The sequence below is a fragment of the Neovison vison genome, chromosome 1 (genome assembly GCF_020171115.1).
Source record: "Neovison vison isolate M4711 chromosome 1, ASM_NN_V1, whole genome shotgun sequence".
Classification (NCBI taxonomy): Eukaryota; Metazoa; Chordata; class Mammalia; order Carnivora; family Mustelidae; genus Neogale; species Neogale vison.
In genome coordinates, this window is record NC_058091.1 from 140,159,888 (window position 1) to 140,185,906 (window position 26,019).

Here is a 26,019-nt window from a genome sequence, read left to right on the forward strand (position 1 = left end):
ACTGCGGGGCTTCCATACCCGATGCTTTCCCAACCATTCCCAATTCAACCCATTTTCAAACCCAACACATCAACTTCTCCCTGCCCCAAACCAGCTCTTTCTTCTTGAATTCCTGCTGGATTTTCAGCCACTCTGTTTCAAACTCCAAAGTCCACTCTGACCCTCTTTGTTATATTGTCTCTTATATGCTCTCAAGATCCTAGTCCTGGATACTCTATTTCTGCAACATTTTGATAATCTGACCCTTCCTCTTCTCCAGTCTCCTGGCACTGCATCAGCGCAGGCCCTTCCTACCTCTCTTCTGGTACGTTTTATGGAATGCCATCTCCAGCTCCCCTACTCCTCCAACCAAAACTTTATGTTCTGCTTTCACGTTAACCTACTGAAGCAGAGCCTAAACTACTACACTGCTTTGGTCAAAATAAGTGGTAGAGACACAATGAAGGCATGAAGGGCCAACCCCGGCCCTTGGCCTTCCAGAGCTGCATTTGCATTCAACCTCTTTCTAGATCTGTCACCCAAGACTCCCTTTCATGTCCAGCTCTGTGCCCTGTCATTCTGTGAACACAGTTGATGCTCCTCTCTTGGCATATCCATCTACAATCAAATGACCAAATATATGTGAGGCTTTAATAAAAAGGTCTTGTGCACTTTTAAAGTATATCCTTAAGTACTGAATGTTTCTGAAGCTACTGTAAATTACTGGGCTTCTGTTACATTTTATTTTCTAATTGTTCATTAGTATAGTATAGAAAAATACAATTTGAATTTTGACCTTTGCCCTGCCACCTTGCCGTTTATAAGTTCTAGGAACTTGTTTGGAGATTTCTTAATGTTTTCCAGGTATGTGACTGTATTGCCTGTACATAAGATGCTTTTGCTTCCTCCTTTCCAATCTGAGTATCTTTTATTTCTTTTTCTTGCCTTATTACACTGGCTAGGAAATGCAGTCAATGCTAAGTGTAAGTAGCTAAAATAGTATCTTTGTGGTCAGTCCTTCACCACTAAGTAATCTGAGGACAGCTGTAGATTTTTAAAGGATGCCATTAACAACATTAAGTTTCGGCGTCTCTCTAGCTTGTTTCAAGTTTGTTCATAAAGAAGTGTTGAACTTTGTCAGATGTTCTTTTTTTGCATCTAATGAGATGATCATATGGTTTTTCTTGTATATTCTGTTGGTACAATAAATTATTTTTTTAAATAATAGACTATTTTTAAAGCAGTTTTAGGTATATAGAAAAATTGAGCAGATGATGCAGAGGTCCCATATACCTCCTCTTGTGGTACCTCCCATCAGTTTCGTCTATTAGTAACCTGGTTAGTGTGTTATATTTGTTATAATTGATGAGCCAATACTGATAAATCATTAATAACTAATCCCCATAGTTTACATTAGGATTCACTCTTTCGAGCTATACAGTTCTTGAGTTTTGATAAATGCATGATTTTATATATCCCCATTACAATATTACACTAAGTGGTTTCAATGCCCTAACATCCCACGCCTCACCTATTCACCCCTTCTCTCCTCTCACTCCCCATGGCAAATCACTGATTTTTTTTTTCTCTTTGAAGACAACCAAGTTTTCATTGAATTTTAATTTGGATTTAAAGTGAATCTGGCATATTGTAAGTACTGATTTAAAGACAGATACTATTAATAGTAACAATGGAAATGGCATTCTAAGAGTACAGTACCAGGGATAAATATAAAGAATATGAGACCTCTCCTGCACAACAGTTGAGTAAGAATAGTGCAAACTCACCCAAATAGTCAGAAGGGCAGCCCCTCCCTTCTCCTAATCAGTAACCCTACCTTAGAACATTTCTTAGTAAAATGCATAAAATCCCTACAATAATAGAAACAGCACATATTGCAGGTAAGTGACTATCATATTTACCATTATCCCATAATCAGACAAAATTTCAATAATTAGACAAAATTTCAACAACTGCCCAAACCAACTACACAAAAAAATATTCCTTAAAATACAAATCTATGACAAGAGAATCCATGGTGCTGGTGAAGTTTATAAAATCTCATGGGCACTCTTCGGGGTCAAGCCAGACACACGCATCTGGATAATGGACCAGTCAGATATTTGGATTGTCTTGAGAATGGAATCAGGACACATTGTGTTCTCTGGCTTAATCTAGCAAAGTGGCTCTGTCCATCAGAGAAGGGGAGTAAAAACTTAGCTGGATGGACTCGAACCATTTTTCCTGCTCAACTGGTGAGTGTCCTTCTGCTCCAGCAAATATCTCCTTCTTTCTTTCCTTTCCTCACACATCCAACTGTCGTTCTGTAGCTGCCATGTTTTGTGGGGTCCTGTCCCAGGTACACTATAATTTTTGTAATGCCTGTAGTATTGCCTTCTCCAGAATGTCATATAGTTGGAATCATACAGTATAAAGCCTTTTCAGATTGGCTTCTTTGATTTATCAATATGCATTTAAAGTTCCTTCATGTTTTTTCCATGGCTTGTTAATTCACCCAGTAGTCCATTGTATGGTTATACCACAGTTTGTTTACCCATTTACTTACTGAAGAACATCTTGCTTGCTTTCAGTTTGGGGCAATTATAAATGAAGCCCACTGTAAATATTCATGTATAGTTTTTGGTTTTTTTTGTTTTGTTTTGTTGTTGTTGTTTTTTTTAAAGGTTTTATTTATTTATTTGAAAGGGAGAGAGATCACAAGTAGGCAGAGAGCCAGGCAGAGAGAGAAGAGGAAGCGGGCTCCCTGCTGCGCAGAGAGCCCGATGCGGGACTTGATCCCAGGACACTGAGATCATGACCTGAGCTGAAGGCAGCGGCTTAATCCACTGAGCCACCCAGGCGCCCCTTCATGTATAGTTTTTGTATGGACACAAAGTTTCAACTCATCTGGGTAAAAACCTAGAAGCATTATTACATAGCTAAATGATTAGAATATGTCTGGCATTGTAAGAAACTTTCAAGCTGCCTTCCAAAGTAGCTCGACCACTTTTCATTCTCACCAGCAATGAACGGCAGTTCCTGGCGCTCCACACCAGCTCCTCACCAGCCTTGGTATTGTCAAGAGGTTAGTTGTTCTAAGAGGTGTGCAGTGGCATCTCATCATTGTTTTAATGTACAATTCCCTAATGACAAATGATGTTAACCATTTTTCATTTGTGTGTTTCCCATGTGTACACCTTCTTTCCTGAGGTGTCTGTTCAGGTGTTCTGCATCTTTTAATTGGGTAGTTCATTTTCTTACTGGTGAATTTTAAGAGTTTTATGTATATGATGGATAAGAGTCCTTTATCAGGTATGTTTTACAAACCTTTTCTCCCAGTCTGTGGCTTTCTCTTCATTCTCTTCATGGAGACTTTGCAGAAGTTTGTACTTTTAATTTTATTTTTATAGGTCATACTTTTGATATTGCATCTAAAAGATCGTCAGCAATGTCAAGATCTCAGAGATTTCCCCCACACTATCTTCTATAAGTTTTACAGTTTTGCATCTCATATTTAGGCCTACAATCCAAACTGAGTTAATTCTTATGAAGGGAATAAAGTTTGTATCTAAATTTATTTCTCTGAATGCTAACATTCAGTTGTTCCGGCACAATTTGTCTCTTCTACATTTCATTTTGATATTTCTGCTAACCTATCTTCTAGTTACCTAATTCTCTCTTCAGCTGCATCAAGTCTGCTGCTAAACCCAAACACTAGTTCTCAATTTTGGTTTTGGGACTGTCAGGGTGAGAACTTCTACTGGGTTATTTTCCAAATCTGTTTCACTTTTTTGTAATTTCTAGTCCTTCCTAACATTTTGAAGTCTTATCTTTTATCACTTTAAATATAATAAGCATAGTTACTTTAAAGTTCATGTTTAACAGTTTGAACATCTGAAGCACCTGTGGGTCTATTTCTACTTATTAGTATTTTTGCTATTTCCCATTCATGTTGCCTTATCTTTTAATGCACCTCTTTAACTGTGTGCCAGACACTGTATTTTTAAAATGGTCTGTGGAGGGCACCTGTGTCCCTCAGTTGGTTAAGCAACTGCCTTTGCTCAGGTTGTGATCCTGGAGTGCCAGGATCGAGTCCCACATTGGGCTCCCTGCTCAGCAGAGAGTCTGCTTCTCCCTCTGACCCTCCCCACTCTCATGCTTGCTCTCTTTCTCTCTCAAATAAATAAATAAAATATATTTTTTAAAATGGTCTGTGAAATCTTTAGAGACTTGGGATTACACTTGCTTCTGCCAGGTGCCTGTGGGAATGTCCCATTCCAGGATCACTTTGATCTAATTTTAGTGCTTGAGACTTCCTGATCACATAAAGAACTTATACCACACAGTAATCCATGTGAAGGCAGGTTTAGTTCTGTTTCATCTTTATACCGCACCCAAAGCTGCATCTCTATGTACTTAGCCAACCCAAAGTATAAAGAGTTTACCAAGGATTCTACCTCTGATAAACTCTGAACTCTAACATTTCTTTTTCTAATACATTTTTTATGTATTTTTAAATTTTTATTAACATATAATGTATTATTTGCTTCAGGGGTACAGGTCATGAACTCCAATATTTTTGCCCTCTTAGGCTCGCCAGATCACATGAGGCAGTTAGAAACACGGGTCTGGGGGCGCCTGGGTGGCTCAGTGGGTTAAGCCGCTGCCTTCGGCTCAGGTCATGATCTCAGGGTCCTGGGATCGAGTCCCGCATTGGGCTCTCTGCTCAGCAGGGAGCCTGCTTCCCTTCCTCTCTTTCTGCCTGCCTCTCTGCCTACTTGTGATCTCTCTCTGTCAAATAAATAAATAAAATCTTTAAAAAAAAAAGAAACACGGGTCTGCCTTTAAGCTGCGCTATGTGAATGGCATATACTCAAAAACCAGGCTGATCTCTCTAAATTTCCACCATCTCTTGGATTTTATTTGATAATTCTTCACTAACTTGGAATTTCTCCAGTGCCTTCAAGCGTAAGTTTTTAATATTAGTTCTAGTCTTATCTGTCCTCAGATCTGCAGAAGTCAGAATGAGACCCTTCATCCTATGACTTCCATGAATATTATGCCTCTTGTGGCCCTTAACACAACTGATTTTATACTAAATTGTGCCTATGTTCTCTCTCCCGCCCCCATTAGAATGCAGTATCAGGTCTCATTCATGTAGCATTTTGCCCCCTTCCCAGAAAAATTTCTTCTTAAATTGAACCAACCAGTCTTTGATGATTTTGCTAATTACTCATGTAAAAAAAAATCTGTTTTATTTAGCTTTTTTTTCCATTTTTAAAAAGCAGTTTTATTTTTTATCCAAATTTTTATTTAAATTCTAGTTAATCTAGTGTAATACTGTTTTCAGGAGAAGTTAGTGATTCATCATTTAAAATATAACACCCAGCACTCATCACAAAAAGTGGACTCCTTAATGTCTATCACCCAGTTATCCCATTCCCCACCACCTCCCTCCATCAACCCTCATGCTTGTTCTCTATCACTGAGTCGCTTATGGCTTATTTCCCTCTCTCTTTTCTTCACCCTTCCCATATGTTCATCTGTTTTGTTTCCTAAATTCCACATAAGAATGACATCATATAGTGTTTGTCTTTCTCAGACTTATTTCGCTTAGCATAATACTCTCTAGCTCCATCCACGTCATTGCAAATGGCAAGATTTCATTCTTTTTGATGGCTGAATAATATTCCATTGTATATATATCTACATCTTCTTTATCCATTCATTGGTCAATGGACACTTGGGCTCTTTCCATACTTTGGTTATTGTTCATAATGCTATTATGACATCAGGGTGCATGTATCCCTTCAAATCTCTATTTTTGTACCCTTTGGGTAAATACATAGTAGTACAATTGCTGGGTTGCAGAGCAGTTCGATTTCTAACTTTCTGAGGAACCTCCATACTGTTTCCAGAGTGGTTGCACTAGCTTGCATTCCCACCAACAGTGCAAGAGGGTTCCCCTTCCTCCACATCCTCATCAACATCTGTTGTTTCCTGTGCTGTTCATTTAGCCATTCTGACAGGTGTGAGGTGGGATCTCATCATGGTTTTGATTTGTGTTTCTCTGAAGGTGAGTGTTGTTGAACATCTTTTCACTCTCTGTTAGCCATCAGAATGCCTTCTCTGGGAAAATGTCTATTTACGTCTTCTGGCCATTTTTTAACTGGATTATTTATTTTTTGAGTGTTGAACTTGGTAAGTTTTTTATAGATTTTGGATAGTAACCCTTTATCTGGTATGTCATTTGCAAAAACTCTCACTGTTTAAAATCAGTAAGATTTCATTTATGTAATCATCATGAAAAACACTTTTCCCTTTCCTGTTTGCTGTAATGTTTACAGTTTCTGCAAGAAAAGACCTTATTTATTTTAATGTCTTTTTTTCAAAATAAGACTCTATTGTGTCACTTATTTCAAGACCATATTTATACTTCTCAGATATGCCTTATGACATATACATATATATATTTAAATGTGGTAATTTCACATTGATTTTACTTTGAAAATTTCATGGTACTTCTTAGGAACTATCAATAGAACCCTTCAGGAAATCACTAAGCTCTATATACTGAATAGAAAATAACCCAGAAAATCTTTATGTATAAAGAGATTAGTGATTTTTTTAAAATGTGTTTTTGTGCCCCTTAATTTCAGTACTTCTCCTTCACCAAGGAGCCGTATGTCAAACTGCTTAGGATTTCATTGCTTTTTTCTGTGGGGAAAGAATTAAATGCATCACAAGGTCGACAATCTGCTCTGAAAGCTCTTGGACCAACAGCAAGGGAAGGAAGAGCTACTTAGGGGGAAACTCACATCTTTCCGAGTAGCAGAGACACATTTTTGGTCGCAGCTTTTTGGGACTATGTCCACGTCAGGAAGTGCTCAGGGAGAACCTTCTAATTCCTCAGGGCTGGCTTGATGCTAGTGCTTATGTTTCTATAACATCATATATTTCCTCGTTCTTAAAAGATCTCATGCAATTTGTTCCAGGTGGACCTTCCGTGCTAGAGCTGAAACGTTAGCGCCAAGGACAATTCCTATATTGCCTTCAGTAACCATAAAGGAGAATATGCAGCATTTTGGTGAGTCTCCACTTGTAAAAGCTAGTTTGATTTTTCTTTATAGCCTGAGAGGCAAGTAAGCCAAATCTACTCTAGATGCCTTACCCTCCCCCAGCACGTCTTAGATTCTGACCATGTAATGGAGAGTGGGGGTGATCAGCCTGTCTTGATTCCATCTCAGAGACCGAAGTTATAACCAGCATTACTGGTCAGGGACTGGTTGAATTTCTCCATCCTTTTGGCACTAAGCATTCCTTTGATACCCAATAAAATACTCACTGGTAACAAAATCAGCCTTCAATCATTCCGGAGTTGATCAGTCAGATCCCCCTTCTCCTATTCTTTCCCCCCCTACTCTCTAACTTACGGGTTACTCCCTGGTAAACAAACCACTGAAGACTGGCCAGAGCAACGAGAACTTGCTTTGCTTTGCTCTGAGGACCAGAGCATTAATTCCAAGAATGAAATAATGTATGAAAATGTTTTGCAAATCTAGAGGAGCATTCTAATTTTATGTCTTTACTGTTTTTTCATGGTTTAAATTTTAAGTAGAATGTCGATTTTTCTTCTCACATGGGTTACTGTGATGAATGAAGTCCTGGATGTTTGCACACTTAGTATGCACACACGCAAAATTCCACATCAACTGCTTACCTTGGGAGGTTTCCTTAATGATGGAAACAAAAATTCAGCAGCCAAAGTAGAAAGGGTTGTCAACACAGCAGCCACATCAAAGGGAAGCAATGAAAGAGAAAAAAAAAAAAAACATAAGGGAAACTCAGCATCTTGATAACATGATCTGAAAGGTATTCTATTTTACAAAGATGAGAAGCCAAATTCACTTTACTGCCTCAAGTGATAAAATCTGTTTAATGGGACGCCTGCCTGGCTCAGATGATTAGGTGTCCAACTCTTGGTCTCAGCTCAGGTCATGATCTCAGAGTCACAGGATCGAGCCCCATAATGAGCTCTGTGCTTGGTGGGGAGTCTGCTTGAGATTCCCTCTCTCCCTCTGCTTCTCTCCCTACTCCCTCCCTTTCTCTCAAATGAATGAATAACTCTTTAAATAAGTAAAAGCCACGGCTCTCAACTATTTTCCCGTATTTCAACACTAAAGAGAAATTTAAGAACAAGTTACAGCCTTCTCCCACCACCAGCCACACGGTAAATGTTCACTTTTGCATGTTACTTTCCCCAAAACAGCTGAAATTACCACCTGGAGAAAACTCTGAAAAGCAAACAGTTTTCAAAGTAACAAACCAGCAGGCTGACCTGCTCTCCAAGTGTTTTCTGTGTATACAAAATTAAAAAGCTGAACGATGATTTTTGTGCAATGCAATCCTATGACAGTCTGTAGCCTTCCTGATGTGGTTGTTTTTAATCAACCTCTAGTATCACCCATTCATAAACTGTGAAATTATCATGAAATAGAAATGAGGGGGTGGGGCACCTGGAGCTCAGTGGGTTAAGCCTTTGCCTTCGGCTCAGGGCATGATCTCAGGGTCCTGGGATTGAGCACCATATCGGGCTCTCTGCTCAGCAGGGAGCCTGCTCTCCTCCCTCTCTCTCTACCTGCCTCTCTGCCTACTTGTGATCTTTCTCTGTCAAATAAATAAATAAAATCTCAAAAAAAAAAAAAAAAAAAAAAGAAAGAAAGAAAGAGGGACGCCTGGGTGGCTCAGTGGGTTGGGCCGCTGCCTTCGGCTCGGGTCGTGATCTCAGGGTCCTGGGATCGAGTCCCGCATCGGGCTCTCTGCTCCGCAGGGAGCCTGCTTCCTCCCTCTCTCTCTGCCTGCCTCTCTGCCTACTTGTGATCTCTCTCTGTCAAATAAATAAATAAAATCTTAAAAAAAAAAAAAAAAAGGAAGAAAGAAAGAAATGAGGGAATTTTTCCCGTGGCTTTATTCCTTCTCCACAAGAAATAAAATCTGGAGGATAACAAAACGGATTTTCCAGGGCAGAGGGCATGGAAATCAAAAGGTACAGGCAAAAATAGCACAGTGACCTTTCTCCAGCACTGGGCCCAACGCTCCGCACAGAGCTCTGAGGGCCCTAGATAAAACCCGGAGCTCAGTAACAAGGGAAGAATGTCCACGGATTGTAAAATCAGGTAGACAACTCTGAAGTTTTAAATGTAGGCAAAGAAAACCATGACAGTCCCATAATCGTCTCGAAATTCTATGATTGTACCAAAAGGATCCCCTTAGGTCATCACCTCAGACAGTTGGGCACAATGGGAATGCGGTTTTTTAACCTTCCAGTTTTAGAGAGGAACCCTACCTAGAAAACCTGGCATCTCTGGCTGCCGTCAAGTAAGACTCAACATTCTATCTACCCTTTCAAACAGGATTTTTTCTGTTTGAAAAATGCATGAGTGCGTTTAATTCTAAGAAAGCTATGGGACCTTTGCTCACTGCATAAACTTCTGAGGTTTCTGCCAAGAAATGTTCCTTAAGTGCAGCAGTGCTCTGGACGGCATCTGTTCTGAGCAGGTATAGCTATAATGGAAACATCATGCACAGTACTTTTGACTAAACCTTCCCTTATTTTACTTGCTTTATTTTTTAAGAGCCATTTAAATCACTGCTCTATTTAACAAAGGACAGACAAGTCACTGGGGTTATAATAAGGTAATCATATGAAACAGCATGGACCAAGTTAATAAAATAAATATTCCAGGGGGCGCCTGGGTGGCTCAGTGGGTTAAAGCCTCTGCCTTTAACCAGACAGGCTCTGGGATGGAGCCCCGCATCAGGCTCTCTGCTCCATGGGGAGCCTGCCTCCCCTCCTCTCTCTGTGCCTGCCTCTCTGCCTACTTGTGATCTGTGTGTCAAATAAATAAATAAATAAATATTTTTAAAAAATAAAATAAAACAGACATTCCACATTAAGACTATGATGAGCCGAGTAACCTACTGGGGACAGAATGAGCTAACAGGAATCCCAGGGATCTCTCCAGAGTTTTCCTGAGCTTCCTTTAGGCCACGTCTGTGTAATAATCAGCAGTAGCAGCAAAGAAATGCTAGTTTGTAACTGACAGTATATTTACCTCCTGAGCTAACAATAAAGCTATCCAACCTTCACTGACGTTCCAATGTGGTTTCCCTTATTCTTCTTAGGAAACCAATCTTATTTCAGCATTATAAATATTTTTTTTAAATATATCCCTTCCACTTAGAAAGACAGCACATATGGGAATGGCAATATGCTTCTGCTACGTTTTTCTGTGTTTCTCAGCACTATTTAAGAATAAATGGAGCCTGGATGGCTCAGTCCGTTAAGCACCTGACTCCTGTTTTCAGCTCCGCTCCTTATGTGAGGGTCATGAGATCGAGCCCCGCGTCGGGCTCTGCGCTAGCAGAATCTGCTTAAGGTTATTTCTCTCCCTCTCCCTCTGCTCCTTCCTCCCCTCTTCTCTCTCTCTCTCTCTCTCTTTAAAAAAAAAAAAAGAATGGAGACTGGGGAGCATGAGGAAAAGGGGAGTCACTAAATGGACCTGCTTCTATCCACATTTACTATAACCATTTAGTTTAGAACAAAGATCCTTACTAAATAAGGAAAAGCAAGTCTCTTCATGAACCAAAACTATACTTCATTAACTGGTAAAGATTTCCTGAGATGTGAATTAAGAGACAAGCAACTAAGTCATCCTAATTCAGAACCATGATTTACTACCCCAATCCCCAGAGGCTACATGACATTTGCTGGTAGTTGTGAAGAAAAAATTTTCCAATATGAGTAATACTTATACTATAAATAAATATAGTATGCTACCCCTTGAAAAAAATGAATACGCTATTACAATGTAAAGATAAAAGTTTTCATACATATATATGAAAAAGAATGAATAATATAAACCATCTATCAGAAACATCAATATTCATATTTTTAAAAATTAAGGCCTTTGGTGACTGTATCGGTAAAGGCGTATCAAAGAGTTTCCTAAACTCTCAGTGAGGTCCAGCCTGTTACAGAGGATGGCATGGCTCAGAAAGAGGCAACGTCCTTGGCCAAACATTCTATCAACTACAAAGAACATCCCTTCACATCGACCTCACAGACCCACAGGCCCAGACTTGATGCTGACTCATCAGAAAGTGGCTCCGTGGACACTCAGGGAGCCGCCTGGGTAGCACCCAGAGCTCTTCACTGCCCACCTTCTCATTCATCTTCCAAAAAAGTCCTTGTTTCTAATCACGTGATCCTCTCTACGTTATCATGAGATTTTCGGTGTGTGTGTATTCCAAAGAAATAAACTGAGCACAATCTGATGTTTCAGAAGCCAACAAGGTTGTGTTTCTAGATCGCAGGATTTGGAGAGAAAAGAAGGGATGCACTGTAGGGCTGGACCTCAATATTCCCTCAATAAATCTTAGCCGTTCTGTTTGTGGTCTCTGTGTGCCACGTCACCTGAGGACCACATGCAAAATGTAAAGAATGAAATAAAATAGAATGAGGGGGTTGGACTAGAATGTCTCCAACCTCTTCCTACTCGGGAACTGTTTCACAGTAATATATAATGTTAGAAACCCTGGTGGGAATTATTTGAGTCATTTCATAATTTTGTATGGTCCATGAAGAAGTGATTTTTACATGAAATGTACTATTTTCAGTAAGTGTATCGTTTGAAAAAAATTTCCATAATATTTATTATATGTGAAAATAAATTTTAACTTCTCCCACTTTCCAAAAAAAAAAAAAAAGAAAGAAAAGAAAAAGACGAAAGAAATAAAAAAAGGTGCTGATGTACATGGGTAGTAGCTCCACTTGGCCAAACACCAAAGCTGTCTTTCTCTCAGGATAAACAAGTTAAAGGATCTCTTCAAGGTCACTCAAACCAGGTATATTCACCACACTACCCCTATCTTTTGCATGCCTTGATGCCACTTCTGTCTCCCCAGTTTGACCAAATTTCCCCACTTTGAGACACGGCTCAAAGCTCAATTCAATTATTTCAATTCCACAAGCATTGTTGGAGACCACCCTGGCCTTTACCACCGCTGACAGGATACCCCAGGATCTCTGTGGTCAACAAAACAGCTTAGCACTCCTTCGCGCACATCAAGTCCTGTAGCCTTCAGAAATTCTATCTTTGAATCTCGCGTAGCCTTAAAATTTCAACTCCCCAAAAGCACAGGTCACGTCACGTGCTATGTACAAGAACTCAGAACTCATTGTTTACATTATTGAGTCAAACATAATCCAGATGTGAAGATTTTCTTTGATTACCAGCACAATCCCAAAATTTGGTGGCAAGAAAATCTCGCCCGTTTTCAATGACTTATTTAAAAATAGGTATTTCTGTAGACCAGCATTTCATATAGGGAAGTTCAATCGGAGGTTAACAAGGGTCAAACCCTCAAAAGCTTCAGAAGTCAACTAAATTCAGAAAGGGAATTTGATAGGACTAGAGGAGACACACATGGAAACAGGACTGAAAAGATAAGGCAGACCTACACTGGGCCAGGTCTTGAAATGAAGAGTTTGTCCTTTAGTAGGTAGTCTAGACATGGGAGTCTAGATAACTGAAATAAAGCAGTATAAATAACGTACTACCACCATAACCCTATGTAGCTGTAGTGCTTTCGTCAAACCTCCCATTGGAAGATTTACAGGACAAGGCATCTTCTGTTCACTATTTGCACCTCATCAACTACAGTTAGCAACTCAGAAGTTAGATGCCCAAAGACCCCAATGTCCATGAGCCCTAACATGAGTCAATGCTTCTGGAGACGTGACAGATCAGTGTCTTCTGAAAGAGGGATTTCTTGTCCATGTGTTAACTACTTTATTGATTGGACATCGAAAATTGCCACAACCTCTATCTGAAAGATACAGAGTTAAATGACATCTGTCTCCTGGAGATGAGTCCAAGGACATGTATTTCTTTCCTTCTTCTTCTTCTTCTTTTTTTTTTTTAAAGTTTATTAGCAAAATGCGTTTTTTAAGATGGTATCTTCACATGTTGAGACAATGGGCCTGGGCCTGGGAGTTTCTGAGCCCGAGTCAATGTGTATTAGATTTTTTTTTTTTTTAATCTGCTCTTCTCACAACAGTTCTGCATCTAAGCTAACAAAGGATTGCTCCCTTCATTTTTTTGTTTTTGAACATTTTTTTAATTAACATATACTATATTACTGGTTTCAGGGGTACAGGTCTGTGATTCATCAATCTCACACAGTTCACAGCACTCACCATAGCACATGACCTCCCCAGTGTCCATCACCCAGTCACCCTATCCCTCTCTCCTACCCAGCAGCCCTCAGTTTGTTTCCTGAGGTTAAGAGAGTTTTCTGGTTTGTCTCCCTCTCTGGTTTCATCTTGTTTCATTTTTCCCTCTCTTCCCCTTATTTCTTAAACTCCACATATCCGTAAGATCATATGGTAATTGTCTTTCTCTGACTTATTTTGCTTAGCATAATACCTTCTAGTTCCATCCATGCTGTTTCAAATGGCAAGATTCCAATTTTTGATGGCTGCATACTATTCCACTGTGTATATATACCTCATCTTTTTTTAAAAAGATTTTATTTATTTGACAGAGAGAGATCACAAGTAGGCAGAAAGGCAAGCAGACAAAGAGAGAGGAGGAACAGGCTCTCTGTTTAGCAGGACTTGATCCCAGGACCCTGGGATCATGACCTGAGCCAAAGGCAGAGGCTTAACCCACTGAGCCACCCAGGCACCTTATACCTCATCTTCTTTATCCACTCATCTGCTGATGGACATCTAGGCTCTTTCCATAGTTTGGCTATTATAGTATACATTGCTGATATAAACATTGGGGTGCCCCTTCTAATCATTATATTTAATCTTTGGGGTAAATACCTAGTAGTGTAATTGCTGGGTCACAGAGTAACTCCACTTTCAACTTTCTGAGGAACTTTCAATACTGTTTTCCAGAGTGGTTGCACCAGCTTGCATTCCCACCAACAGTGTAGGAGGGTTCCCCTTTCTTTACATCCTCGCCAACATCTTGTCATTCCCTGACTTGTTAATTTTAGCCATTCTGACTGGTGTGAGGTGGTATCTCATTGTGGTTTTTATTTGTATTTTTCTGATGCCAACTAATGTTCAACACTTTTTCATGTGTCTGTTGGCCTTTTGTCTTCTTTGCAAAAATGTCTGTTCATGTCTTCTGCCCATTTCTTGATTGGATTATTTGTTCTTTGGGTGTTGACTTTGATAAGTTCTTTACACATTTTGAATACTAGCCCTTTATCTAATGTCATTTGTAAATATCTGCTCCCATTCTGCTTATTGTCCTTTGGTTTTGTTTACTGTTTCCTTTGCTATCCAAAAGCTTTTGACCTTGATGATGTCCCAATAGTTCACTTTTGAACTTGTTTCCCTTGCCTTCGGCAATGTGCCTAGGGAGAAGTTGCTAGGGCTGAGGTTGAAGGGGTTTCTGCCTGTGTTCTCCTCAAGGATTTTGATGGATTCCTGTCTCACAATTAGGTCATTTATACATTCGAGTCTATTCTTGTGTGTGGTGTAAGGAAATGGGTCAATTTCATTCTTCTGCATGTGGCTGTCCAATTTTCCCAACACCATTTGTTGAAGAGACTGACTTTTTTCCATTGGACATTCTTTCCTGCTTTGTTGAAGATTAGTAGACCACAGAGTTGAGGGTCTATTCTGGGCTCTCTATTCTGTTCCACTGATCTATGTGTCTGATTTTGTGCCAGTACCATATTGTCTTGATGATGACAGTTTTGTAATAGAGCTTGAAGTCTGGAATTGTGAGGCTACCAGCTTTGCTTTTCTTTTTCAACATTCCTCTGGCTATTTGGGGTCTTTTCTGGTTCCATACAAATTTTAGGATTATTTGTTCTACTTCTTTAAAAAAGTTGATGGTATTTTGATAGGGATTGCATTAAATGTGTAGATTGCTGTAGGTAGCATAGATGTTTTCATAATATTTTTCTTCCAATCCATGAGCATGGAACATTTTTCCATTTCTTTGTGTCTTTTTCAATTTCTTTCTTAATTGTTCTATAGTTTCCTGAATATAGATTCTTTGTTTCTTTGGTTAGATTTATTCCTAGGTACATTATGGTTTTGGGTGCAATTGTAAATGGGATGAACTCTGTAATTTCTCTTTCTTATTGTTGGTATATAGAAATGTAATTGATTTCTGTGCACTGATTTTATATTCTGCCACTTTTACTGAATTCCTGTATGAAACATGGGGAAAAAGACATGAATTCTATGTGCTGTATTCCTCTAGCACTGGAGTTTTGCAGTTCTCATTAATCAGTAAACTTGGTCTTAGCTGGATGTTCTTGCTGATTTTCTGGAGGAGGGGCCTGTTTCAGTGATTCTCAAATGTCTTTGTCAAAGATGGAACTGCACTACCCTTGCCAGGGGCCCGAGGCTAAGTCATCTGCTTCCCTGAACACTTTCCACACAGCTTTGGAAGACTGGAATGAACACAGCAGCCTCCCAGTCTCGGGCCCTGGAGGAGCTGAGAGCTTGGGGGGGGGCCCCCTCTTCAGTGCACCCTCAGAGAAAGGCCGTCAATCGCTCCCATCTCCCTGGTCTCCAGCAGCACTCTGTGCTCACCTGGCCTGTGACTGAGTGTTTCTATCTCTGGTGCACGGCCCTGCTTCGAGTCTCCAAACCCAGCAGACCCCTGCCATGCACTCCCAGGCCACTCCTCTCGGAGGAGGAAGGAGGGGGTCTCTCTGGATCCGCCGCTTTCGGGGTCTCTGACTGACAAGTAGTGCCCTGTGTCTCGCATCACAGTTTAAGGTAACCCCGAGCTGAGGGCTCACTCCTCGGCTCCGTCTCTGCCGCCAGCTTCCCCACTCCGATACCTGGGGGCTCTGCCGCACTCAGGCATCCCTGGTCTTTCCATGACCCCACGGGTCCAGAGACCACACTGTCCCTGCGAGCCCCCCCCCCCGCCCCTGCTTAGCCTCTGGAGTGATGTCCCTCAGTGGAAAAGACTTCTAAAAGTTCTGATTTGGGCTCCGCTGCTCTCCCACTTGCTGGGAGCCGGCAGATGTTTGGAAGGAGGACCCCGTAAGCCCCGCTGACTGACATACACCACACGCCCGGCCTCCCCACCATGACTGCTGGGTGCTGTGGGGTGACTGTACACAGTACTCCCCTCGCAGACCGTAAGACTGACCTGAGGAGGATGGAGGCTAAAATGGCTTTAAATATCTTAAATTAATACACTGTGAGTTTAAAATTTTAACTTCAAATCATGTGTAATAAAATCCCAATAATCTGATTATTCCTTCACAGAAAGCTGCTTCTTTTAAAAAAATATCAGTCCACTTCACCTGCTTTCATTTGCCATAAAACTCAAAAAGAAAAGAAATTAGTTTTACACCGGAACAGAAAGACTTGCGGTTTGATTTTCTTCTTTTTTGGTGTATTTGCATTATGTCCTTAGAGCATGACCACATGGAATTTCTTTTTTTAAAGAATTTATTTCTTTTTTAAAAGATTCTTTTAATTTATTTATTTGACAGAGAGAGATCACAAGTGGCAGAGAGGCAAGCAGAGAGAGAGAGAGGAGGAAGCAGGCTCCCCGCTGAGCAGAGAGCCCGATGTGGGACTCGATCCCAGGACCCTGAGATCATGACCTGAGCCGAAGGCAGTGGCTTAACCCACTGAGCCACCCAGGTGCCCTAAGATTTATTTTTAAGTCATCTCTACAACCAACACAGGGCTCGAACTTAGAACCCTGAGATCAAGCGTCAGACGCTCCACCGACAGAGCCAGCCCAGAACCCCTGGAATTTCTGGAAGTGAAACAGGACAGTGGTGAAGGATCAGGACTGGGAGCCAGACAACTCCAGCTCTGCCACCATCTGTGTTGATGTTGGGCATGTTTATTCAATGCCTCTGAGCCTCAGTTTCTGTGTCAATAAAATGGGGATAAGAAAGCAATCCTTCAGGGCAGTTGAAGGGTAACATGTGGCCCCAAGGCCAACGTCACTCAGCATTAGCACCCAGCCATCGCTCAATAAATGTTAGATGCTAGTGCTGTTCTTACAACAAACATCTGTCCAGGATGACGCACGCAAAATGCCAACATAGCTCAATCTCTGTTTCATCTAGGAAAAAGTGACTGAGAGCTGAAGAATGAGAGCACTTTTTTTTTTTGGTTAAAGAGAAAATTCATGTCATTAAAAGTAACGCTCTACAAACAGGGAGAGCAGAACGTTGTAACTGTTAGAGCACAACCGACAGATACGTGGATGTCATTACACTCTTTTAGAAAGTTCAAAATGTTCAAATGTTTTCAGTGTTCAGACATGACTTTTCGAGAAAAAAGAATCCTTAGGCATTACACTGAATACGGCGCGTACTGAGTCCCAGATGTCTTCGCTGGGTAGAGGAGAATGGCGGGGAGGGCTGGCGGCAGTGCGGACCAGCGCAACCAGCTCCAGGTGGGGGGACCCCAGACCCTGCAAGGGGTCCTGCCGTTCTGCTTGCTGCAGAGCTGGGGGACCCCGCGGGTGCCTACTACTGATGCCACAGTGATCTGTGCCTACGACATCACTTCTAAGACAGGATTTTATCCTTTAAGGAAAAAAAAAATTGTTTTTTTGGTTTTTTTTTAAACATGTATAATGAAGGGAAAGAACAGAAAGAAAACAAAGTTGGACACTTTCCTAAGAACGAAACTATATTAAATTTTCCAGAAAAGACTCAAGAGCAGTGGGTGAGGGCCGACAGGGGAGCACACCTCATCAAGCGGATCACACCAGAACTGGAGGCCTTGACCTCCAGATGAAGGAAACTCCCGTGACAGCTGGCAAAGTGGCCACAGGGATAACGAGGCAAATTTGTAAGAGTCCTTATTTTATTTTATTTTATTTTATTTTATTTTATTTATTTGACAGAGAGAGATCACAAGTAGGCAGGGAGGCAGGCAGAGAGAGAGAGGAGGAAGCAGGCCCCCCGCCGAGCAGAGAGCCCGATGCGGGACTCGATCCCAGGACCCCGAGACCATGACCCGAGCCGAAGGCAGCGGCCCAACCCACCGAGCCACCCAGGAGTCCTTATTTTAAAAGTGACCTTGTATTTACAAACTTGCCATTTATTTTTGCAGTCTGTTAAATAAATGCCTCTGGCTGAAGGCGGTGAAGCACTGTTGAAGGACAGGAAAACTGGCAGCGAAAGGGCAGAGGTCAGCAGGAGACCCAGAACCCAGGCGGCAAACAGAGTCGCTTCCCTCTCCTACCGACGTGAGAGGCGCCCTACAGCCAGGACGCGTGTTCACGGTTGCCTCCTGAAGTCCACTGAAAGAACCAAGGGGATTTGAAACAGAACGAGACAAGGGGATTTGAAACAGAACAAAAACTGCTTTCTGTTAGTCACTGTCAAAAACATCTTCTGCAATAAAGACGTATCAACTTTATAGCAGAAGCGAAAAACTTCTGAGATACAGTAATACCAAAACCTTACAATGAGCATGGGAGGTTTCCTTAATCAATTCAGGTCTTATAAAATTAGTGGTATTATTTTAAAATTCTGATGATTCCAAAAAAAAATCTTAGGGTTCTAAGAGTATGCAAATATAATACAATAAAATGCTAAGTTTTTAAATCCTTGCTTTCTTTCTGCACAACTGTGTATAATCTGTCTGCTACCTAGCAAGACGTGACTTGTAACGATCCAGGCCAGACCGTTTCCACTCAGTTAGCAGGAAGACGTGCAGTGAGGACCCTCTACTTGGAACTGACTATAGCCCACTGGTGTGCATCAAATGGCTGGCAAATCATTTCTGTCCGTGCAGTCCGGTTAAAGGACCCAGTCAACCAGCCAATGGGTTACCAGCCTGATACCAGGTTCATCTCTGTTATAACACAAGGAACTGTAAATATGCTTCTAACAAAAATTTTGTTGGCTAAATTTTTTTTTTTTAATAAACAAAACTAAAGGCATTCAAGTTGAGTCTAAAATCTAAAAACCCCCACCTCAGAGGAGGGGAGAGGGCTAGAGGTTGAACCAGTCACCGATGGCCCATGCTTAATCAATCCGGCCCTCATCAGTCATCATGAGCCTTCACAGCATCCTAACAGGTGGGGTTCAGAGCGTGGCCAGCTTGCAGCTGGACATGCCGGGAGGGAGGCTTCTCCAGAGCGGGACATGGACACCATGCATCTCCTCCATCCGGCCGTTTGAGCTACATCAGGGTAATAATGATAAACATGATACACTGACAACCTCATAAACAGACTGTTCCTGAGTTCTCTGACCTTCTGTAGTGAACTATCACACCCGAGGACGGGGTGATAGCTCAGTCAGAATGGCAGGTGACAACCCAGGACTCACACTGGCATCTGAGGTGGGGACAGAGGAGGAGGACAAGCTTGTGGGGCTGAGCCCCTAACCGGTGGGATCTAACAGTGACTCCAGATAGGCAGGTGTCAGAACTGAACAGGACTGCAGGACGCAGCGCTGGTGCACACAGAGAACAGGACAACTGGCTGGCCTGGGGAAACCCGCCACATTCAGTGGCCAGAAGTACTGACAAGAGAGAGCAAAACACTGTTATTCCCCTTCTCACAGTTACTCCCTGGGTCAGTCTGGAAATCTCCCCCAGCTCTGTGCTCCCCACAGAGCAGTCGGAGGGTGGGTGGTGGTCTGTGAACTCTTACCAATCCTGGAGGAGTTACAGATCTCCTCCAAGGTCCTGGCCATGCCCCGCCTGCTTGAGAGGTAAAATGCTATGATCCCGTCCCACCTCCTTACAAAAGTATCCGTCTCTGAGGGACGGGTATTAAAAAGGAAACCATCTTTTGCAAGTGTTTTTTGTTTTGTTTTGTTTTTTAATTGCTGCCTAGAAGCCAAGTAGAAGTTTCAGAGCAAAGTTTCATTTGTATATAATCAACTGGTTAATTTCCATATAATCATACACACACACACACACACATATGTATGTGTATATATAATTCCTATATAATCATCTGGTTAATATAGAAAAAAGATTCCAATAAAATGCAAAGTTTGAAGTGAGTACACAAGTGCATCCACAGTAGTTTTGACCCAACACGATGTTTTCATCCAACACAATGATGCTCCTGTGGTCTATATACATATCTCCAAGATGACGACGGGTGCACAAAGCAGCGGAAAGTTGTACAAGTGACACATGATTACAGGTCACTGCTATCATCAATAACAGATTCCCTTTTTTCCTAATATTGTCAAGGAAAGTCACACCTGAGTTGTTTCTCCTAAAGTCACACCTGAATTGTTTCTCCTAACAAAATGCAGCCGACTACAGCTGTGGACCCAGGCCCCCGGGAAACCCCTTGGCAGGGTCACCCCTGTGGCACACTCTTTGCGGAGCTCCTGCCCTGCCGGAGCCCGCCTGCCGCCCCCGTCGTCATAGCGGCAATTCCCAGCCGGACAAACCTGGCAAGGACTCACACTGGCTTAACCAAATCAAAACCAAGCAGAGAAAAGATGGCTCTTGGGCAATTTCCTTGCTGTGCCTTCAAAAGCATCGAGCAGAGAGGCTTTCAGAAAAAACTGCAGCACAAAGTGCCAATTCTTGATTTAAAATCAAGAAATAAGCGCCTCTGTGAAGCCCTTCTCAGGCTAATTCTCAGTCTATCTGCTACTAACAGACTTGACCCCAATTAAGATGCTTCTACCTTAGAGGGTCCTACATCACGCTACATGCCACAGCTTCACCAAAGCAGGGATAGTAGCTGACTATCCTAGTGGGGCAGACAGCGGCACGTTATGAGTCTAGCCCAGAGTGGCCGTGAACATCAGGGATCCAGAAGCCCCGGCCCCATTCTTTGTCCCCACCACTTTCTACTGATGGGAACTTAGATGTGGGGACTAAATGAATCAATGTACATGAAGCCCTTCGAAACAGTGGGGTTACAGAGAGGATTCACGAATCTCCCACTGTCAGCCGTGTGCTGTACCTGTAACCCTCTCTTTCCCCCACCGCGGAATGAGCTGCTGCCCCGACAACAGATGCTGATGGACTTCTAGAGCCTAAAGGACCCGCCACCTCGAGGGCTGTGGGACCAAGACACCCTGACTCAGCAGCCCACATACACTGTCTGACATCTGTGCGGGACCACTTAATTTCAGTCACGCTGGGTCCAAGCACAAAGGCGGGAAAACTACAATTCCGGTAATTCCCATCTCTGATATGCGGAAGACGTTTTAGGAGGCAGGACAACATCCCTCATCCCTATCTACAATACAGACACGGGAGCTGCTTCCGAGCCCTTGGCAATAATGTGTCTGTGGCAAGCATTCATGGCAATGTGATCCTATCAGGAAGCATGAGGGCTTTTCTGCACCCTTCACCATGGACAGTAAACTAAAGCCCATGAATATCTAACAGCATTTCAGGCAGGATCCAAGGACTGATCTTAAATTATATTCAAACTCGGCACTACAAAGAAATGAGCTCTCAAGCCACAAAAAGACATGGAAGAAGCGTAAATGCATATTACTAAGGGAAAGAATCCAGTCTGAAAAGTCTACATAGTGAATGATTTCAACTCGATGACGTTCTGGAAAAGGCAAAGCTATGGTGACAGCAGAAAGATCAGTGGTTGCCATGGGTTGCTGGGGTTGGGGGAGAAGGGTCGATAAAAGCACAGGATTTCTAGGGCAGTGACAATATCATGAATGATGGGATGATGGATTTATGTCATTGTACATTAGTCCAAACCCACAGTGTACAACACCAAGAGTGAACCTGACCTAATAATAACTATATACTTCGGGTGGTTACAATGTGTCAATGGAGGTTCATCCACTGTAACAAATGGACCACTCTGGGGCAGGACGTGGAGGCAGAAGGAGGCTGTGCATGAGGGGAGGCAAGGGGTATATGGGAAATCTCTGTCTTCCTCTCAATTTTGCTGCAAACCTTAAATAGCTCTTGAAATATTTTTATTAAAAAAAATTTTTTTTAACCTAAGGCAAAACAAACACCTAACCACACTGCGAGTCAACCTCACTGTAAACAATGCTGGTCACCATCCCACAGCACAAGTGTCTACGGGCAAAGTGTGAGACTGAGTCACGGTTTCAGACTGCTAAAATAAGGCTGCAATCATGCTACGAAGTCCCTGAGGACAGCTGCCCCGTCTGGATCATTTTTATTACCCCATACAACTAAATAGTGTTTTCTTTGCATGTACTATTTTATATGGTTGGAAACCAACAAGTCTTTTATCCAGTAGGCAAAGTCACAGCATGGACCTCATGAACATCATTATGGTGGAATTTCTGAGAATCAAATGGTCTCAAAACTACAAAGGAAATCTGATTATTTGTGGAAGAGGCTGAGAGATTCAAAACAAAAGGAAAGTCCGAGTAAATGGACAGGTGAAGAAAATGTCTTTAGTCTGAGATTCTAAGACACAAACAAGAGGCTTTGAGTTTAGCAGATTCTCCCCCTAACAATGCTGGGAATTGTGAGTAAATGAGCAACAACAGTACTGCATTAGCAACTTAGTTCTCTCCTTCAAAAGACATCAAGCCGGCGGGGGGACGGGGGGGGGGGGGGGGACATCTGTTCATCTGTTACACAGACTAAACATAATCTCAGTCAGAACGAGTTATTAACAAAGCCACCATTATTAATCCACCCCTGAATGGGCCAGATCAATCTCAGATAGAAACACAAAATTGTCTAGAGCAGGACACTACACCCATCCCTTCATGGGTCTGCCACTGGGCTTGGTAAGGATGTCCCCAAGGCCACCAGCGACTGATTCCAGAATACGTTACTCATGTATTTTACAGGAGAAGGGAACTACTATTTCATTGCACACAGTTCTCAACAGCTTCCTGGATTTGCTCAGTCCTCACTACAAGGTGAGGTCGAACTGATTAGCCCCATTCCCACATGAGTCGACTGCCCACAAGACTGACGAAATGGCAAAGCCAGGATCAAGACCCGGTTCTGGATCTCTCTACCTCTCCCTCTGCCCCTCCAGTTTATGCTTTCAAATAACATCACATCACATCACATCACATCACATCACATAATACTTCCTACCATTCTTCTGGTTTAATGTCCTACAATGACTCCTATTGTACTTGGAAGAAATACCAAACGTCTGCAGGACATGGCCTCTGTTCACTTTGTGCGGCTTCCCCTTCCCTCTTTCTGTCCACTGAGAACTCCTGAAACTCCCTCCTGGCCGTCACACAAGCTGCTCTGTGTGCCAGGAATGTTCTTGCTCACACATGACACAAATGTCACCCCACAGAGAGGCTGTGCCTGAGCTCCCCGTCTCAAACTCGCCGGATACTCACGACCGGTCCTCCTCAGGGCACCTGTCCACTTCAAGGGACACGACAGGGGGGCTGCACCTGTGCCTCCTGGCCACACCACCCCCTATGCCTGCCACGTGCTGGGTGTCGGGTCTGGTCAGAGACACCATTTCCTGCCCACTCCGAGTGCCCCCAGGCAGAGGCTGGGTCTCTGCTTTCCTGCCCAGTCTGCATCATGCTTGAAATGCAGGAGAGCATAAAGGTTTACGGGAAGTGACAAACACATGCAGAAAAATCACCTCAGAACTCTCTAGCAGAGAGACTGGAGATGCTCTCAGGGCCATTTCTGACAGCCACGCTGAGCACATGGCCTAGTTTTACAGGAATAACTGGCTACTTTTATTTTACTACTGCAGAAAAGCGACTGTTTTATTTTGGCTAACCACTGACTTGAAAGTCCTCTTAATATGCATGTGTTTACTGGCTTCTTCACTGGGTTACCCGATCGCTCTGGCGATCTGGCTATCGGGCCCAGCAGTGGGCCTCAGGGGGCACACGTGTCCGATGAACTGGCTGGACCGCCATCCTCGGGGCTGCTTTCCTACAGGGCAGAGGCATCCGTCAGAGAAGCAAGCACACACGTCCCAGGGCACTGCACAAGAAGCCCCCTCTCCTGGCCTCGCCTCCCCGTGGCTGGCTCACCTCTCAGGGCGCCTTCCTCATCCCCCAGTGAGTGAGGCTACGGCCAGCACCACCTCTGGGCACCCAGCCCTCTCACTGCCCAGAGTACTGTGTGCGCCATGCCCCTGCCCCCGAAGCACCGGCAGCCACTGGAAACCATCCCATGGTCTACCTGCCTGCTCATCTACGCATCCTCTTTCCCTGTGTCGGTCGGCCGTACGACCACGGCAATAGTGGCTTTGTCTCGTTCCTTGTTACGCTCCCAGACCACAGTCAGGTACACAACCAATTAATGTGCATCTATTAAGTGGGTAAGTGACGACTACATGTGGTCCCTGCTCACATCACCAGGTCACTATAAACATTTGGGACAGTGGTGGTGTTTCCCTGAATGACTCTACGCTCTGGCGTTCAAGTACCAACCAGAGCTAGACGCAGTGCTGTGTCCTCCCACAGGCTTTACGGGGGAAAATTTCAAATACACACAAAGGGAAAGGCGACGGACTGGTACAACATCACACAGCATCACACCTCGTCCCGCTGTATGACGACGTAACACAACGAGCCCATCTCCAACAGTTATCAGCACGTGGCCAGTCCTGAGACAGGCCTTGAGAAAATGTTGAAAAGTTATACTAATGCCCAAGCCAAGGTGGGTTCGTGTCCAGTTTGGAAAAGCAATCAGCAGATTATAAATCTCCAAAGGGCTCACAACATTTTACACAATACTGAGAATAGGAAGCGCTCCCTGTTCCAAGGGCCTTGACCCTCCTGTATCCAGAAGAAATCCTATGAGCACCAGAAACTGATGTTCCCCTGCCCTGAGGGGTCAGTGCCATCTCCACTCCTGACATCAATCCCACCTGGTTTACTCACTCCAGTGTCACCTCCAATGTCACCTCCATTAGCCAGTTTCCAGCACACAGCGGGCAGGACAGCCAACCTGCGAGGCTGGGAAGGGAGGCGGCAGCGGGACGGGGCCTCCCGACAAGCCCAACGCTGCGACAGGAGCCAGGAAGCTGGGAGCACAGGGAAGATCATGGATGCTCACGGTCACGCCCAGCAGTCTCCGGCCTCCACTTCCGACAGGCTGGGAAGGGGGCAAAGTCGTTGCACTCAGGGGTTGGAAGGAGTAAGCTCCAGCTATCAGAAAAACGGACTTTTCTTAAAATTAAAATTCACAGGAAAATACCACCAGTAGAGAAAACTGAAAAAAAAAAAAATTGCTGGGTTGAGATTCTAGCCAATTTTCGATTGTCTGGGATTGAGTTTCCCAGGGTTTTGTTTCAGTATTTTGGTAGAAAAGGTGTCATTACACGTCGCTTCATTCAGTCTCTGTCACTGTCACATGTCTGAGGCCCAGAAATCACAGACCAGGGACCAAGAGAAGAAAACATACTCCCTGCAAGGCACAACCGGCATCCTAACGTGCTCACATCAGAGGCCTTACACCTGTTGGAAAACACATCTTCTTAGAAAAAAAACAGACAACAACAACGAGAAATCAGTGTCCTTCACACCTTCCTCTTTACTTCTTCCCACTTACCCACAGAGGAGGGGACGGATAGAGAAGGGAGGACACTTGTTTGTTCTACAACCACTGGAAAGAACAGTCTTTGTTTCTTAGATTTTATTTATCTATTTGAGAGAGAGGCACAGCGCCTGAGATGGGGGAGCAGCAGAAGGAGAGGGAGAAGCAGACTCCCCGCTGAGCAGGGACCTGCCGCAGGGCTCGATCCCAGGACCCAGAGATCATGACCTGAGCCGAAGGCAGATGCTTAACCTACTGAGCCACCCAGGCGCCCCAGAAAAATCATTTTCATTACTATTTTTATACACAAAATCTTTCTCTGCCTGGAGGCATTCACAAAAAGATGATCTTGGTCCGGGGCCTCTTTGTTACTCTCCTACTTTTGTGGAATATACTACCAAGGGCAAAGAATATCCTTTAAAACCTGAGACCTTACTCTCCTTGTCAATTTACAAAACCACTGCACTGTACTCTCATTCACACACACACACACACACAAAACTACTTGGCCTGCGTATTCTAAAGTGAAATGA

General features: G+C 43.1%; 1 protein-coding gene across 7 annotated transcripts in view; it reads right to left on the minus strand.

Annotated features, from left to right (window-relative positions):
- Positions 1-26,019, minus strand: part of KIF13A (kinesin family member 13A) — a 207,169-nt gene that overhangs the window by 114,157 nt on the left and 66,993 nt on the right. For 6 of the 7 annotated variants that reach the window (XM_044259521.1, XM_044259496.1, XM_044259487.1 and 3 more), the window contains exon 3: positions 7,700-7,712. The exons of the other annotated variant lie outside the window; for it this stretch is intronic. In XM_044259521.1, coding sequence (XP_044115456.1) covers positions 7,700-7,712 — 13 coding nt within the window. The remainder of the gene's footprint in view (positions 1-7,699; positions 7,713-26,019) is intronic. 7 annotated transcript variants of the gene reach the window in all.